Raw genomic sequence first — 18,548 nt, forward strand, 5'->3', positions numbered from 1 at the left:
CTTAAATTCTTAGACTGAAATTTCAGTCTAATAGACTGAAATTTCAGTCTAAGAGCGGACGAACTGAGGGACCAGTTCCTTCAGACTGAAATTCAGTCTAAGGAAGGACTGAAAATTTTCAGTCTGTAAAACGACTGATTTTTAGTCCAGCTAGACTGAATAATTTCAGTGTAACAGGACTGAAAGTTACTCTTTCTTACACTGAAATTAAGCCAAATTAGATTAGAATCCAGCCTATAAGGTTTGAATAATTTTATTCAATTAGACTTTAAAGAAAAGTGGCTAGACTGAATATCGTCATTTTATACTTTTAATTCAGGGATTAATAATCCAATAGGCAAGTCAAAAGACTACCCAAAAACACTAAATTGGGACGATTTCAGTTCATCATCTTAGACTCCGCTCTCCAGGCAGATTAAAGGAATATTCCTGTAGAATTGTAAATATTCATATATGGAGTATAATTTTAGACACAAACTGGTTAAAAAGGCAGGGTGATACCTCTTTTGGTTCAATAGTTACATATTTTTAACTTATATTTTGCTTTAACTATGAAAATAAGAAAACAAAACACCTGTTAAAAGTTTAAAAACTGTATTACAACTTTATTTATTTTCTTGGATACATTTAAGAAAATTTATAAACAAATAAAAAAAAAGTGCAAAAGGTAAGTTTGTTTGCTTGGGTTTTATTTATGATATCTTAGGTTATTAATAATTAGGTTACTAATAAGGGTTATTCAAATTTTAAGTCCAAACATTAAAGTTGCAATTCCGGTGCCGACCATTTGACACGCAAACTCTTTAAATGTGGTCAAGTTTACCAGAAATGTATAATTTGACCATAACTTTTTTATTTAGTGTCCTAAAAATCTAAGGCTTGAAACATTCATTGTTATGTTTTAATTTAGATTCATTCTTTTAAGTGAAACCAATATGTAGCAGTTGTTGCAAATATAATAACAACCCGAACCAATTATGACAGGGCAAGTTCCCCAATTATACAGATATTGGTACAACGAAATTTAAAATATAAAACCCTAATTGTACTTAAAGAACAAATTATGGCAAAGGCCACTTGGAAAGTGACCAACAATGAACGGATGCTGGCATAGGCCACTTGGAAAGTGACCGGCAATAGATGAATACTGGCAAACGCCACTTGGAAAGTGACTGGCAATGGACAAATACTGGAAAAGGCCATTTGGCAAAGTGACTGACAATGAATGGATTACAATTGACAGCTTACATATTACAACCAACTTACGTACAGAGAATGCAATTTTCGAAATAAAAAGTTAAGTATAAAAACAACTGAAATATTTCTCATACATGTTATACTGTAAGGCAGGGTTGTCCAACCTTTTGCAGAGGAGGGCCACATGGAATGATTATGAAGAAGGAGGGGGCCGCACAAACCCTACGCTCGATATTTTGCCCGAAGCCCAAGGCAGCAAACTGTGAGCACTGCGCGCGGATCGCACTGATTTATTTTCCTTCCTGATAAAACAGATGAATAAAGTCCAGCCCCCCCCCCCCCCTCCGTTGAGAGAGTGTCACACAAACTGACATGTATGCAGTTTTTTGGACCCAGAAGGTTCGAATGACTGATTAAATAGCTTCAAATTGTTATCAATAAATTTGCTCACTAAAATTTCGCATCGTAGAGCATCTCTGACGGGCCGGACGCAACCCTGCGGCGGGCCCGACTGTGGCCCGCGGGCCGTAGGTTGGACAACCCTGTTATAAGGTAAATGCATGCATCGCAAGAAGGTAAGAGTTGGAAAGACGTTGAAGCTTAATGTTGGTCCTTTCCACACCACCCTTCTTCCAAACTCCAACCTCTTGCCAACCCCCACATTTTTTAAACTCCCAACCTTTCCACCTACCCTTCAGGGTTTTCATTTCTGCTGCTTATTCCCAACCCCATCTCTTCCCAACCCACACCATTCTGACACCCATTTCTCGTAATTGAACCATTTTTGGAAACTGTCCGACTGGATTACAATTCAGAATTGTACTAAACTAAGTTATAATACTGATAGTACTGGTGCTTACATAAACAAAATAATTGTTTACATGACCCAAAATCAAAATAAAATACAGCATACAAATAAACACTTGCAACACCACTCTAAAAAGCTACTTAGGAGAAATTAGTTTAATGTTAGATGCCAAGCTACGCAATGGTGCCTTTACTGATGTAGCAGGAATCACTCCATATAAAAAGGCAGCTAAAAATTCCCAAAATTGAAGAAGTGCCAAAGCATAATGCACATTAAAAGCATAATGTGCTTTAAATAACCTATCCACAGCCTGTATGAGATTGGTTCCTGCAGGAATTGGAATTCTATCCACCACAATGAAGAACTGCGACGGATTTAGGGCAGGACCGAGTGAAAGTATGTACGGTTTTACATACTTTTCATCTTTTCCGGCAGTAGTAGCATCAATACTCGTGCCAAGCTAGGAAGAAATGACAAAAAAAATATGTATATTTCACTCCATACTATTAAATTCACATCTGAACATTAAGCAAACTGCCAATCAGATTTTTCCATGACACTTCCAGTTTATTCATACTAGAAGAAAATTTCACACATACTAAACGTCTTACATGATCTCCCTAGAATGTCACTAAAAATTCACAAACCCTGGACAGACAACTTTACAAAATTGGTTATAACAGCCCTAGACAGACTGACAGAGTCTACCTTCAGTATCAATAACTGTATATCTCAAACACCTGAAGGGTTCATAAGTCAACCGTTTTCCATCTCTATCTTTGTTATTCCTTACTAATAATGGCATAAATAATATTGGTTGGCTTTACATTTAAAGCCATTTACACCAGACAAACTTTTTCCATCTTGTTTAGCCCAGTAAATTTTGTAAAACCATAACTTTTCCATTAAATGCAGGGGTATTTATATGGCTTTGAGCATTTATAAGGGAATATGCAGTATATTGTCATAAAATACTCACAGGTTTGTTCTGAAGGAAGTACAACAGTGCCCCTGCTCTGCTAGTGGACTGCTGCTTCTGTTTTAACATTGTCACTGACCTGTGCAGTATATATATCAATGTATATAAAGCACACATATCCTCTGAAAAGAAAATTGAGTTTGAAGTTTTAAACATAACCTCGAAGGCATAGTCTGTGGTTAATTAAATGCAATAAATCATAGTACAAGTTAATTTGAACAAATGGCACAATTCCATAAATAACCCTTTTAAATAAAATCCTGATAAGTTATACATCCAAATAAATATAAAATTCTGTATTACACAAACTACAAAGTAATTGATATATTGATTTTTTAAAGTTATGGTTCATTGCATAATTTGCCCAAATTGAGAATAAGAATAAAATTGAGAACTTTACAGCCTCTTACCAAGGGGAAATGCCCAAAACACTTTATATGTGATCACTATTTGATTGGTTAGCTAGAAAAAGGCATACAAAGAAAACTTTGAAATACGATAGCTATACTAATTTAACTTACTACTATCAGTTTCCTCAAAAGCATCAATCATATTCGCAATAGCTGGTGAGGTTTTCTTTCCTACTTCTATGACGCGGTCTCTGTATCCAGCCCACTTTGTAATGAAGTTATCGCTGGATTCCGCAAACATTAATCGAAACTCCTCGTTAATCTGGAAGAAATGTAAATATTTAATTACTGCAAATCAGAATGCTAGGAGATTTTTCTAGTATCACAATTATGAAACTTACCACATCAAATCTGAATATTGCTTCTCCAGTTATCTATTGATTGCAGTGGCGTAGGAAGGTACTTTTGAGTGGGGGGGGGGGGCTGAAGACTGATGGCCGACCTGGGGGAGGGGTCTAAGGGGAGGGGGTTCCCCCTCCCCTTTGGATTTTTTTAGCATTTCCAGGTGGCCTCAGATGCAATTTGGTGCAATATAGCACACTTCAACACCCACTCCATTTTTACAAAAATTTTGCATTTTCACCTGGCCTTAGATGCAATTTGGTGCTCCAAATGAGATTTTTTTTCTCATTTGGAAATGAAAAAGGGGTATTCTGACTTGCGAAGCGGGGGGGGGGGGCGGAATGATACTTCCGCCCCCCCATATTTTTCACTGGGGGGGCTGGCGCCCCCCAGCCCCCCGGTTCCTACGCCCTTGATTGATTGTATAGAAGATTATAATTATTAGAAATGCTTGATATAGCGCAATATACCAAAACCGGTCTCAATGAGCTTTACAATTAAAATTTAATACCAGTATAGTCAGGCGATACAGTCAGGAACCTGGGGGCGCACAACAACAACCTTAACCAGGGGACGGACGAGAAAGATGGGGAAATGAATGAAAACTGCCTTTTCACACTTCTCTTCGCGAATAGTGTTCACTGAAAAAATAAACTAGTCAATATTGCCACGGACTAACGTTAAATTAGTCTTTAACGTTAGTCAATGCACCAGGACTAGCAAAAATCTTCGTTTCATCGCTGCTTCTTAGTTAGTTTACACTGACTAAGGAAAATATAATCGCAGCTTAGTCGGTGGCGACGGACTAAGGTATTTTAACCCATGGACTAAGAACGATACGGACACCCGATTTACGCCATAATCGTAGCTTAGTCGGTGTCGACAGACTAATGTATTTTAACCCAATTCGATTCACTTCAATTTGGAAACCGAGAGGCAACGGCAGCTTGCTGGGCTTGGCATAGTTTCATACGATCACTCTAAGCAACTTTCAACCGTAAATCACCCAAGAAGGTCTTTAGAAGAATGGAGGTATTAACTGCATCATCGGCCTACCTGTTATTCCTTTAACTAGAAGGTAAAATTAAAGTTAATTGTTAGGCCACTGGCACTAGTACTGTATTATGGTTAGTGTAACGCTACCGTTGTCACGTTGGCGTTTCGCAATACACAAGTGCAATGACAGTGAGTAGCCTATAGGCTTCTACTGGGTACTACAGTGCATTCTCAACACTAAAGTGTGCATTCTAAACACCAATTAACAATGTGTTATGTGTGTATTGGGCTAGATTGAACAGTGGCACATAATCTTCTAATTTATTCCCAAACAAATGCTGGAACTATAAGGCTCAATAGTTTATTTGAAGTCTACACTCATTTGGTAAAGATTTCCTGTAATTTCCCATGTGAATCTAAATGGGTAGGCTTTGTGATATTGAATAAGCAAGGCTAGACCTTCAAACGTACAGTCACAGTCGGCTGAACACATGTTGCGACATTCCTTCACGGTCGACTTGCTTACTGTAAGAAGTATTAACCGTTTTTTTTCTCAGGAAAGCTTGATAGTCTGAAGTTATTATAACATGTGCTTTTAGTATACTGCCAAAAGAGTAAGTTGCTGTATTTGTATTTAGGGGATAAATACGAGGGGAACCGGTCTTAAATTTGATTTGAGACCGATGATGACGTCATCGAGGAGGCTGAGCGGACCGAGGCGATAGCCGAGGTCCGCTGCCCTTCTCGATGACGTCATCAGAGGTCTCAAATCAAATTTAAGACCGGGTACCCTCGTTTTTATCCCCATTCATAAATGACCCTCACAAATGTTAGAAAACGGCATTTTTTCGCTAATTTTTGCTGATCTGTATTTAATTCTCCTAATGCCTCCCTTGATCTTTTTCCAGAATGACGTAATAGTAACCTCATTGTAAAACAGCATTTTCTTCCGACGAACATTAAGAGTGAAAAAATACAGATGAAGCAGTGTCGTTTGGTCTTAAATTTTTGTATATTAATCAATTCAAACACTAAAAAATGGAGGCAAATGCAAATTAAATAAGTACAGATGAACAAATTTCTAAAGATAGCATTTTAAAACGTTTTTTTGACCTACCAGGTCAAATTGCGCAATAAACAGATGCTGAGTTGTGTGTGTTCTGGAAAGTCCGTAAACGCTACAACACAGTTAGGATAGCAACGTTGCTTGTTGCTAACATTCTTTTGAGTAGAACTCGTCTATCCCTGGTCGGTAGATGAACCGTTCAAATAAACGTTTACTGGGCCTGAGAATGAGCAGTTTTTGAAGAGGTTCCGAGCTCCATTGTTCGACAGGTGTTCTTGTAGTAACCGCAGTGTTATTGCGAGTCTGAAAGATCGCTAGGCCTAGTCCCTGGTCAGTCATGTCGTTACTGCTAGTAGTAGAAGTAGTGCTAACGTTATTGTTAGGCTTAGCAACAAGGTTTCTACTGTTACTAGTGTCAACATTGGACGCTTTACGCTTCGGTTCTTCGTTGAAGCACCTCGATAAGGGTGCTGACATTGACTCTAGCCCAAAATTAAGCTCAAAAGTAATCCCTAAGTCATTCATGTTACTCGAAGTATTAAGCTGGATGATTTAAGAAGTACGTACAGTGTGTATTGAGACTCTGTGTGTGTGAAAACATATACAGTACTACTGCTGTAACTGATTGAAAGTAGGCTATATATACTGTACAGTGTTCTTTGCAATTTGGGAAATTTCTTTGCCCATAAACATATTTGCATATACTCATGGCATGTCTTCATTTCTTTTAATTATGACTTCATGATTGCCACGGCAACAAACCAGTGTTTGTCTAACATTTCGATCCTGAAGCAATTCTCCTCTCTATACACTCGACCAGTCTCGAATCGCATTCGAGACTGGTCCAGTATACAGAAAGTTGGTTTAGGCATTTATGAATGATATTTTATGTAGAAGTAACGGAAAATTTAGTATGTTTAGTTTGGTCTAATTGCACGTTTTTTTACTGTCCAATGTAGTGCAGGGTTCACTTGCGCGAATTCAAATTATTCTGTTTATGTGTATGTATATGCATCGATTCTTAGATTTCTTAGATTCTTAGATAATTATGCCCATCAGTTGTATCTGAAGCCCTAACCAACATTTTCCAGTAGGTTTCAAGTGGTTACCTCATGAGCTGACCTAGGTCAGCCTTGAGGGGTCAAATATAGATCACTGGCAGGGGTACCCCACCACCAATAATTACTGGCAATGGCCATTTGTTGCTCTTGGGGCCATACCTGACATATTGTACTTACTTTGATGTGTTACCATGACAACTGATCTAGGTTAGCTATCAGGTGACTTTAAAATTGCTCTCCCAGCCACACCCACCACAGTCGGTTTGCCAGTCGTCTGGTTTCATATACAGGAATGCACTGTGAACATTGTGATGTACAAGGCAATTGGTTACCTTCCCAGCTAACCAAACCCTCTGGGATCCCGGTCTATTGGGATCATTATTATCATGATTAACATAATTATTAAGTTTTGAGAAATAACTTGGTGTTATGCTGTGCAAAGCTAATAATAATTTGGTAAAGCTGCTATTCCTGGCTTATAATTTGAGGGACCTAGATTTAAATGTATACCTCCCAATATGTTATAAAATTTTAATGTAAATGTATGTTATGATAATGTGAGTTATCATGTGCTATATCTGTATCTGTGCTTACACGTATATCATATTTTCTGTTCACAGGTCAATAATGGTGCAGATTTTGGCTTCCTGAAGACAAGTGGGAGGCCATTTGTAGTTAAGAGAAACACTCTTTGTTCGTGAAGACTTAACTGGTGTCGATTTGGGGTACCACTTTAAAAGGAAAGTCATGAGGAACCCTTGCCCAAGATCCAACTTTGCATTATTGTGCAGTGCTATACTTTTGCGATTCATGTTTGATCCATTAACTTGTCTTAACTTTGTTGGAAAAAAACTCAGATTTTCAGATTTTATTTACAGTGATTTCTTCTCTATCTGTCGAAAGTCAGCCTTTTGTAGACATCAGAAGTTTTATCAGAAATAAATACTGCCAACGTACACATTATTTGTGTTTCTTCTTCTCTCTTTTCTTTCAGTGATGCTAGTCAGTGAAACTAGTCGGGTTTAATTCTTTCAGTGAATCTAGTCGGTGCAACTAGTCAGTCGATACGGACTAAGAAAGGTTAGTCGGGAGAGGCACCATCCTGACTAATGTAAAACCTGCTATAAACTAGTCGGTGGCTCATATAAATTAGTCGGTAAAGACCGACTAATGTCACCAACTAATGTAACTGACTAATATACATTTACCGACTAAGAAATTGTTGATCGACTAAGCTGACGGACTAAGATGACCGACTAAGAAATCCAACTGACTAAGGAATAAATTAGTCGGTATAGCAACTGACCAAGGCTATGTTAGTCGGGAGAGGCACCAGATGGACTAACGTTATGTTAGTCGGTGAACCAATTTAAGTTTTCAGTGTTCAGAGAACCAGACATGGGTGACTCCCATGCAGGCAGCGAGGTACATCATGTCATGTAACACTTGCTTTTCCTGTCAATTGTGAAAAATGGACAATGGTTCGTAGGGCTGGCATTTTTGACAAGACATCTAAAAACTGAAACTTACCAAATTAGGCATATCCTGAAATCTGGGAAACTTCTGTAAAATTTCCGTAATTGTCTTACTGCCTGATTCCATCCACTGCCTTCTGTAGTGGTGAGTGTCCTTAAAGAAGTTGAGATGCTTAGATGGATTCTCACTAGGAACTGAGTATTTCATCCAATTAACCTAAACAATCAAATATAATTATAAAATCAGGTTACAATTTGTTACACCAGTGGTTGCCCTACTGCAACATCAATCACAGTTGGGCTTCACTACTACATCAATTATGAAGAGTCAATAGTACCACTGCCTCATCAACGGATCAATAAGAATTGCTCTCACTGCTCCATCAATCAGACTTGGTCTTACTGCTCCATCAAGCACAGTTGGTCTCATGGAAAACATTTAACAAGGGGGCTTTAATATAAACTCAGAACCTGCATTATCATGAAAAATTTATAAATTTACTTCGTTCCCCACTTACCTGTCTCCCCACAACCTATGCACCGCATTCTACCGTGTCTAGAATGCCCTGGTAATCTTTTAACACTGTACACCCTCACTGGCCCTAATGGCCTCCCTTCATTTTTCTACCCACAAAGTGTCTCACTGTGTTTTTCGGAGTAAGAAAAATTTATAATTATAATTTTTCATTTTGTCCATAAATATTGGCATTCTTTGGTGCTTATAATTTACTTTTCTCTAATTTACTCCAATTTTCCTAATTTCCTAAACTTACCTATTGGCACCTTTCCATTCGGACTATCATGGTGCCGTTAAACTCTGCCGTTAAACTCCGAACAAACAAACATAATTTAAAGGAATTTGAAATTTGTCTCAGTAATGCCTCGAATTTTTCTTTGTTTCTGCCTTAATGTTAAGTGCTGCCAAACCAATAGATATACCAGTAACTTTATTCATACCAATTTTTTTAATACTGATAAACCTAAAACATCAAAAATTCTTTACATGATAAACAATTTGATAAAATATCTACCTTATCCATGATTTCATCCGTCTCTTCAGCAAGAGAATGACCAGGCCTATCTGGATTAGATGCAGATACAAGACCTTTTCGTTGCCGCATATGGTCAGCTTGCGGTTTAGTTGAGCGGATATTTTTGAGTCTATACTTTGAGTCTATGGGAATCCCTGCCCATTGCTGTAATAATGCTCCTGTAACAAAATATATTTATATTCTAATATTAGGGATGCACCAGAACCAGATTTTTAAGTTCCGGTCGGAACCAGAACTAGCGGAACTGGAACTTTTTACATTTGTTAGTTAGAGTGAAATATGTATGACTGATTTAACTGTAAAATATTGAGAAACATGTCTAAAACAATATCAGTCATGTCACTATGTGCATTGAAACATGATTTTCAAACCATTTTTCAATATAATTATCCTTAAGTTAGTGCATACAGTACACTTGATTAGACACTTTCACTATTGACAGCAAGTTTGTCTCGACTGCAAAGAAGGAACAAATCATACATCACTCTGCGGCCGTTGTCGTAGGCGTCAACAAAAGGTTAACCTTGACTTTAACCTTGGGTTAGCAAATATGCTAAAAAATAAATAAACAAGCAGCTTGTTATTATTTATACCGATGATGTTGCTAAGGCCTACCCTTTCATTTAATATTGTCGATGAGTGGGGACGTTTTAAGAGGAATGACGTCGTCTTAAAAGAGAATAATGTTACATAATATTCACATTAGTTAACTGAAATATTGCTATTTTTAACCTATTTATTACTTTCTTGGTTTTGGTGGTTCCGGCCAGAACCACAAAAAATTCCAGCCAGAGCCAGAAATTTAAAAAATGGCGAGTTCTACTGCATCCTAATTTTAAGAAGCTTGATAAGCACCTTTCGGCACACTGACAAATTCATGCAGGGTATTTACACTAGTAACTTTGGTAAAAGATTTATCAGCCAAAACAGTACATAACCATGGCTTTACAAAAATATGCTACGATGCATTTTTGTAATTGCAGTAAAATGAACACACACAGAAAGTATATAAACTTTAATATTGAAAGGCTGTTTATAAATATGCATAACTAGAATTAAGAATTTCCTACTATGGGGTTAGAACAAACTGGATTACGGTCAAATAAAATGTTTATAGTACTTACATGCCCTTTCATTCCTGGTGTTGTGTCTTGCAGGGTGGGGAATACCGTCACAATCTCCATGGCAAGAGTGGTTTTTTGGTTAGTTGTTGGATACCTTTAAATGTGAAATATATTATTGTTGTATTAAACATTTAGTGATGGGAAAACAAATAGACAAAGGTAGTTCAGATTTCGTGTTTACAAGCTCTATAGCCAAAATCACGTTAAGCCCGCCCACTATGCATTTGAATGAGATTCAACATTTTTACACCATATTTCAATCAGATTGGTTATGTTAAACCAGTTATGTTAAACCCCGTCCCTTCATTAATATGCATGACATCATGACCAGTTATGTTAAACCCCGCCCCTTCATTAATATGCATGACATCATTACCAAAAAACAATAGGGCACATTTTCAAATGGCCTCTCTCTGTATAACAACACATGAACCAGATCTAGAGATATCGTGTTTACAAGCTAGGCATAACATACTTACACATGAGGGATAGGTTTCTGATGGTGATAGCATCTGAACCAAAAAACTAAACATTTAATATACACAAATGAGATCAACATAAAGCAATGGACTACAACAAAATACGTACAAACCACATTTCTCGACTAGACAACCCACTGCTATGCGCACAAGAATGCGTCGTTGACGGGTGGAAAGAACCTTGTTAGTTTCCAAAACCTGTGCTACCTCTTTGCCCTCAGAATGCTTGGTGATGGTCTCTTTGAAACCAAAGTTCTGAAAAAATTATGGTAAACAATTAGAAACTACTGGATCATACACTACTCAGTGTTTCTCCACTTGCGGCACATGCACCACTTGTGGCACATTGAGGATCCCAAAGTGGCGCAATGAACTTTGTCAAGCAAACAAATAATCGCTTCAGAATAAGAAGGAAAAAATGAAGAATAGAAAGTAAACCAGTTAAGTACAAATTTAAGAGCTCAATACACGTAATCTGATCACGTGCCACGCGACCGGTGCGACTACAGGACCAAAATGTTTTCTAGATGGGTAATTGCATAAGTATATAGAAGAGGGGTGCAGGGTAAAGTGACTCAACTACTGTAGAGCTGAGAATTAGGCTATTTTTCTGGCAAAAGTTGCTGCAGTTACCTGCTAATAAAATAATACATATCTAGCAGTACTTACTGTTATAGTAGCAGAGCTGTAACTGGCATTAAACTTTGAACACCCTTTTGACATATCACTTCTCTGCTTACATGGGGTTGATGATGAATTTGGAGAAAAGTCTTCTGGGGTCACAAGTGTGTCACTGTCTGATGCAGTAGAGGAACTCTGTTAACAAAATTGCAATGTTTGGTAAATATAATTTAAAAACAAAATAATATAAATTAAAATACATGTATGCCACAATGCAGAACTATACAACTAAATAGAGGTGATCAAACAGAATGATGAGAATTGTGAATTATGCATTTTCTAAACAACATTTGTTTTAAGTACATTACAGTTTTAGTCTTGAACATACACAAATGAACTTACCAAAGACGATTCAGTGTTATCATCAATACATAGTTGCCTGATGAGAATGTGCAGCTTTCTTCGCACCCCAAAGGAAGTTACTCCCACTTCACGTAGGTCTGCTTCGACCATGGTCTTCAACACTTCTATGTCAACATCATTATCTAATAAAGTAAGAAAAAAATACTGAAATAAGGTAAAGAGAGGATAAAAGGAAGAGCTTAAATTAGATTTTCAAGACCACAATTAAAAAGAATGCATAATATGGGGAGAGGGAAATTTCCTGAGAAGAGGTTATTTATAGAATCACGAAAATGTAAAGCATTCTCTGTAGTCTGCATAAAGAGGACAGATAAGGAAATAATTGACCGACAACATGGAGCTACTGTACATGCACACATATGAGGGTACCAAGAAGTACACCTTACACGCTCTGACACTATTAAACATTTACTAAACTGTGTACATGGAATAAAAGCTGCAAAAGATATTACAGAATCAAATCCTCTACCTGGCCAAATATCAATTACATTGTTTCCCATTTTTCAGAACTATTAAACCTTGATTCCCAACATTTTGTTATAAATGAATATACAAATAGACATTATTAATGCTTTTAAGTTTTAAGTTTGTTGAACAAGTTAGAAAATGATAGTTCAGGTACTGTTGTTAGCGGACAATATCCAGTTCCGCGAAAAATTATTACTTTTATTTTACTTGAAGTGTGTACACGTTTAGTGAATTTACTGTACTCACAGCTCTATTATACAGTACTGTGGGCATTACCTTACCTACAATGATTGAAGGTGTATCTGGGACACAAATATGATGGCGAAGTGTCTTCATATGAAGTCAACTTCGTTAAGGATGAAAGTCTACAAGGTTCTTCAACGTCACAACAGAATATTCTGGATCAAGTGTTTTAATTTCATATGCATGAAAGTGTGAGGAAAAACCATGTGTACAGCACTTAGCAACAACAAAGAATACTGAATTGTGGGTAGGCTCCTGCACCAAGATATGGCTAATGCAACTGAATTGTGGGATTTCTTGTATCAGTCCTGTTGCTAGAAACAAGTTTGGTTTGTACTGGGTTCCGTACAGTGTCACTTGGCTTGCAACAAAAATCTCTTCATCTTCAGCCAGTTGCAAGGTTTCTGCAATTACACCACTGCCGTTTAATAATCCTATGGGAGTCATATTTCCACCCAAACATTCAAAGTCATGTCTGAGGCCATTTCCCGACCATGCTGCACACTGCATAATTTGATGTTTATATGCAATCGATTTGCATATATTTTTAAAATTGCAGTTGATTGAGGCTACTTTTTTGCTAAAAGCATGTTTCATTTCGTATTTGAGACACTGTAGCGATGTCAAAGGCCCAGAAACTCTAATACATGTTGGATAATGGACCATATGATGGTGCTTATTGATCATATTTTGATCAGGAAATTTGAGCTTGAACTGACAGTGATGATCGTGAATAAGGTGCTTTAAGTAAACAGTCTGCTCATTATACACTGACGGAGCAAAAATGACATCCATACACCGTAGCAATAACAAAAGAAGCTCATAATGTTCGTTGTCATGTGGAATTTTATCACCAATTAGAAGAGGTAGCATCCTTGTGAAGCACCACATCTGAACAGCTTTTTGACCTAATTTATGGTCAGAGAGATTTCTCAGTCGCTCAGGCAAAACTATGGATGGTTTATTTTTCCGGTCGTTAAATGAATAATGAAAGGAACTTAACCGCTGATTGAACTCGTGAACAGTTAAAAATCTGTTGATGCAAATGAACTGTCGAAGCAATAACTTGACTTCATACGGGCAAACACCTTCTAACATGTCGTGCATTATGTCAAAGTTAAAGTTAGTGGAACTATGAAAATTACGCAAAGAATCTAATGGGCAAGCTCGTTTGACACCAGTTGTGTTATCACCATTTCTTGTTTGAGATGCTATTTCTACATCACTATCATGGGAATCCATTGTTCTTTGCTGAAAATCATCTTCATTAAAATGATGTTGAATACCTTCACGAGTTGCATAGCACAACCTACACAGTTTATTTGCAGAAGGAGACAAAAACCCAAGAATATCATGTGCTGCCAGTGTGTCTGCACATAGAGAAACTAAACTGCCATGAATAGTACGCATCCTATCACCGATTAAAAGCTGAACACCATCATCACTTTCAAAAGAATTCATTTCCTTAACAAATGGCCTCAAGATTGGTTCAAAACCATATCGTTTAACGTCTGTGCTATAAGCTGCTGCAAGTAAATAAATACTGTTCATTGTGCAATTCATACGTTTTGGTAAATTTTGAATTGAATAATAGAACATTCCAAGTTTATGGACACCAGCTTTACTACCTATTGGATTGGTCACTTCTACGTCATCATAGAATATTTGGAAGCGAAGAGCATTCGGGTAATCTCTAAATAATCCATGCTGTTTATATTGTGAGCCATCTTGATAGCCCCTCAATAAACCATTGATAGAGCGCTCTTCATTTTCAATGAGATTCATTACTGGTCTTTTGAGAATTAACTTTAGAACTTCAGTGACAGGTATGTACTGGAAAGTATCTGTTACTATTTGCTGCCTTACATCACCAGTTTTTCGATCGATAACTTGATCAAAACGTGTTCCCAATGCGTATTGAGCTGGCTCCACCAACATTAAATGTTCAATCATATAATTTGATTGTTGCTTAATTGTTTCTATCTCAGTGAATGGATTTTGACATGAGGTGAATTTGGTGAAAAGATCAACCACATCAGCAGCATTGGTATCAATTCCATGGTTTTCCATAACCTTACACACATCACGTTTCAAGGACGAAATTGCATATTGAAACATATCATTGGTTCCACTTATTACATTTTGTATTGATGTATATGGCAAGGAGGTTGAAGCTCTCAATTTGATGATCATAGAAACAGCAAGTTGTTTCAGTGAATTGGGATCATATACAGGTTCTTGTTCAGCAACATCTGGTTCCAGTATATCAACATCCATATCATAATTTTCTTGACCCTCTTCATACTGCATATCATTTTGATCTACAAGAAGCTCATCATTCAAAACGTGTTGTTCATGATCTTCAGCATGAGGTGCATGTGTCATTCTAATGTGTCGCAAAAAAGAATTCATTAAGGTAAATGTCTTCAAACAGCCATCTTGGCCACATATAAGGATTTGCCCAGAGCCTCCAACTGGATGCAATGCATGCAAATGATATGCCAGCTCTCTAGTACCCCCCAAAATATGTTCTTGGCATAAAACACAAGTATATCCCATTCTCGCAGTTGCAGTGAACTTCTTTTACAGTAATTTAGTTAAGTGTTAATAGTCACTAAACACTACGCTGAAAGATACTGAAGTATTTGCTATTAAAATCCGAAGAATTCATGTATTTTCTGTACTTGAATGTTATTTGCTGTGTTGTGCATTCCTTAGAATTGTGATGGCATGGTGTGTTCTGAAAAGAGAGTGTAACATAAATAAAAGAATTCTCATATTCTTGCATTTTGTTTAGCAATCTGTATTGTTAGCATTGCTAGTGTGATAATCACCTATAATAAAGTCTTGATTACTGTACATTAAATTTCTGCAAGTACAGAACTGGATAAATATGAATATAACATTACTGTATGCACTGCACAGTACCATCTAGCAAAGAGTATGTGCCAACTTCAATGTTGACTAGACTATGTTTTGAAATTTTGTACGCACATGTACAGTATATCAAAGAGAAAAACAGGAACATAAAAATTTACAGTACAATACTGTAGAATTATAATATGTATGCACCTAGAGATAGCGTACTTTGGTAGTTGAAATTCTATTACTTTCTTACTGTTAGTTCATAAAATATACATCTATTTAAGATGGGTATGGAAATGTGTTATTATTTTTGTTTGCTACTAATTTGATGTGTTAGGCATTTATTTGAAACATATTCAAAGAAAAAGTTTTTTCCAGTACTTTTCTTTTAAATCACAATAAAAGAAGTGAAAAATCTAGTATTTCTCCTTTAACTCTTATGTTAAGTGACCTAACCAAGTGACCAAGTAGAAACCGTACTGAGCCCTATAGCACCAGTGCCTAACGGCCTGGTAAATAGCCACTACCTTTTCACTTAGGCTAAGTAAACTTGTATGCAGCCTGCAGGGTAGGAATAAATTTTCTTTAAAAAAAATCATTTATTTAGGCTTAACGTTAGGGGCCTAATATTAGGCTAAGCCTATTTTCGTTTTAACCAGCACCCATTAATTTAAAAAAAAATATTTTGTTTAACCTAAAGTTGGCTCTCTCTGACTAGGCTAGCCTAACTTAGTAAAATTTAGTAAAATTTTACTAGGCCTACACTACTCGTAACCAGTGCCACAATAGACGAAGTATGGTCACTTCGAAGTTCGGACACCTAAGCCTTGAAACACCCCAAAACTAAATCTTCTCGTATAAATCACATGAAAATATACTGGACATGGTGGGAGAAATATGTTATAATAAGATACACGGCCTAACTTTCTTTCCTGCAAACTGTTTTTACTTTGTATTCCAAGAAGATTCTTCGTTATTGTGGAACTGGTATTTCTTTGCTAGAGTATTGTGAAGTTCGGACACCCAACCTACAGTGTTGCGCTGGTGATAAAATTGGTGGCGCAGTTGCTCTTTCAGTAATTATAACAGACTTCATAGATCTCCGTCATTTTATTGACAAATATGTAAGTACTTTCTTGCACACGGGTCATTTTGGAGAGAAAATAACTGTAGCTTTATAGTGTTTGGTGAAATTTGGCTCTTCCTGTAGGATTTCATGGTGAAATCGTGTATTTCTTAGGGTGTCCGAACTTGGCAATACTGACTATACATGTACGACAGTCTGACAGTAGTGTAGCCTAGGCCCCAAACTGGGCCATAGTATTTCTATACTAGGCTATAGCCTACTGTACTACAACTGTACTAGGCATAGCCTAGTATAATATTTGTTAATATACACTCTCTCTATGACTGAGTATAACTATGAGTATGAATCGATTAAAAACTGCTTTTTAATATTACCTTCGAGCAATGATATAACTTCTTCCGCAAATCCTTTACTTGCCAAACACGTTCTCAATGTTTCTGCCATTATATTCTCGTGGAAACTTAAAAGCGGCTAGTTTTTAAGAAGCGTATATTCTCTCGGTTGTTCGTCTAAGATGGACTTTCGATTCAACGTACGCGGGCAAATGTAGATTAGGAACACGTCATTGATTTGGACAGACCGGATTGGTTAAACCGTTCAGTCTTTGCATGGACTGAAATAAAATTGAGCACGTGACAAAATACAATGATGTTATTGGGTATTGCATTCAGTCTATTGCAGGCTGAATTTCGTTCGGAACCAATTCCAGTCTTAACGTCTGGAAATCGGTCTTATGGACTGAAATAAATTTCAGTCAAACCTTAGACTGAAATTTCAGTCTAAGAATTTAAGAGAGTATAAGTTAAGTCTGTGGTGTTTTCAAATTTTTTAATATATATATATATATATATATATATATATATATATATATATATATATATATATATATATAGCAGCATAGTTGTTTAACAGTTTTTCCGTTATTCCTATATATATATATATATATATATATATATATATATACCATTTACCATATACCATATAGAGTAGACAGTATAACATCATCGGTATATATGCATCGGCATACATAATATATGCCTCTGTGTATATGCAGCTGTATCATATTATTATTATAATTTATATATATCATAATTTAATTCTTTATAACTTTTTTTTTGTTGGGGGGGTGTCATTGGCGGGAATATGTTTATTTTACTGAATTTGTGTAGTACATATCTCATGCAGATACAACGCTTCAAGCTAGTCCATAGCTATTATTCTTGCTGTATGGTTTCTTTGAATTGAATCGTTCTGTTTCATTTATTAAGCTTTATTCTTTATTACGTGTCATTTAGGGTTGAGCGATATTATTTCATAGAATAACAATATCAATACGGAGACAGCAATTCCCCTTCCCATTACCCGAATCTTTCAAGCTGGTAATGATTAAAATAGAGAAACCTTGAACAATTTTATATGTATGGAAGATCGATAAACGTTACATGAATTATCCACCGCAAAATGTTACATTAACATGTTAACATTATAGATTAAACAAAACTGTTAGCAAACTGCTAATCCACCAAAGAGCCAGTGTGTAAGAGAATGTGTCAAAGTAAATTGGCCTGAATAAATATGTGAAAAGTTTATCAGAATACTAAGAATTAAAGTAAGTGATATCATAAATGTATTTTTGTTGTTTTAATTGTATGCTTCCGTGAAGTTTAAATGTAATCTGTTTGGCTCCGTTGGTGTCGCCTTTTGAAGCGTGCTTTGGTGATGTTTACAGATTTTGCAACCTTTGCAAACTATCTTTCTGCGTACCTTTGTATTATATGCATACACGCAAAAAAATGGAGTGTTGAATTTTAACACTTTCCAGGTGTAGCCGTTCACCCTACACCTGAAGGGT

At 36.6% G+C, this 18,548-nt stretch overlaps 2 protein-coding genes across 2 annotated transcripts; both read right to left on the bottom strand.

Moving 5' to 3' along the window:
* Positions 1 to 9,406, bottom strand: LOC139958452 (uncharacterized). Its single transcript, XM_071955540.1, has 5 exons — positions 9,366 to 9,406; positions 8,390 to 8,551; positions 3,506 to 3,656; positions 2,985 to 3,106; positions 1 to 2,465 (listed from the first exon to the last, which is right to left on the bottom strand). Exons 1-5 carry the CDS (start codon positions 9,372 to 9,374, stop codon positions 2,142 to 2,144), a joined length of 768 nt encoding a protein of 255 aa, XP_071811641.1. The 5' UTR covers positions 9,375 to 9,406; the 3' UTR covers positions 1 to 2,141.
* A 102-nt stretch (positions 9,407 to 9,508) lies between these two features.
* Positions 9,509 to 17,490, bottom strand: LOC139965456 (uncharacterized). Its single transcript, XM_071967799.1, has 6 exons — positions 17,071 to 17,490; positions 12,013 to 12,155; positions 11,659 to 11,805; positions 11,099 to 11,244; positions 10,511 to 10,604; positions 9,509 to 9,544 (listed from the first exon to the last, which is right to left on the bottom strand). Exons 1-6 carry the CDS (start codon positions 17,138 to 17,140, stop codon positions 9,509 to 9,511), a joined length of 636 nt encoding a protein of 211 aa, XP_071823900.1. The 5' UTR covers positions 17,141 to 17,490.
* Positions 17,491 to 18,548: the final 1,058 nt, after the last annotated feature.

Source organism: Apostichopus japonicus, chromosome 3 (genome assembly GCF_037975245.1).
Source record: "Apostichopus japonicus isolate 1M-3 chromosome 3, ASM3797524v1, whole genome shotgun sequence".
Classification (NCBI taxonomy): domain Eukaryota; kingdom Metazoa; phylum Echinodermata; class Holothuroidea; order Aspidochirotida; family Stichopodidae; genus Apostichopus; species Apostichopus japonicus.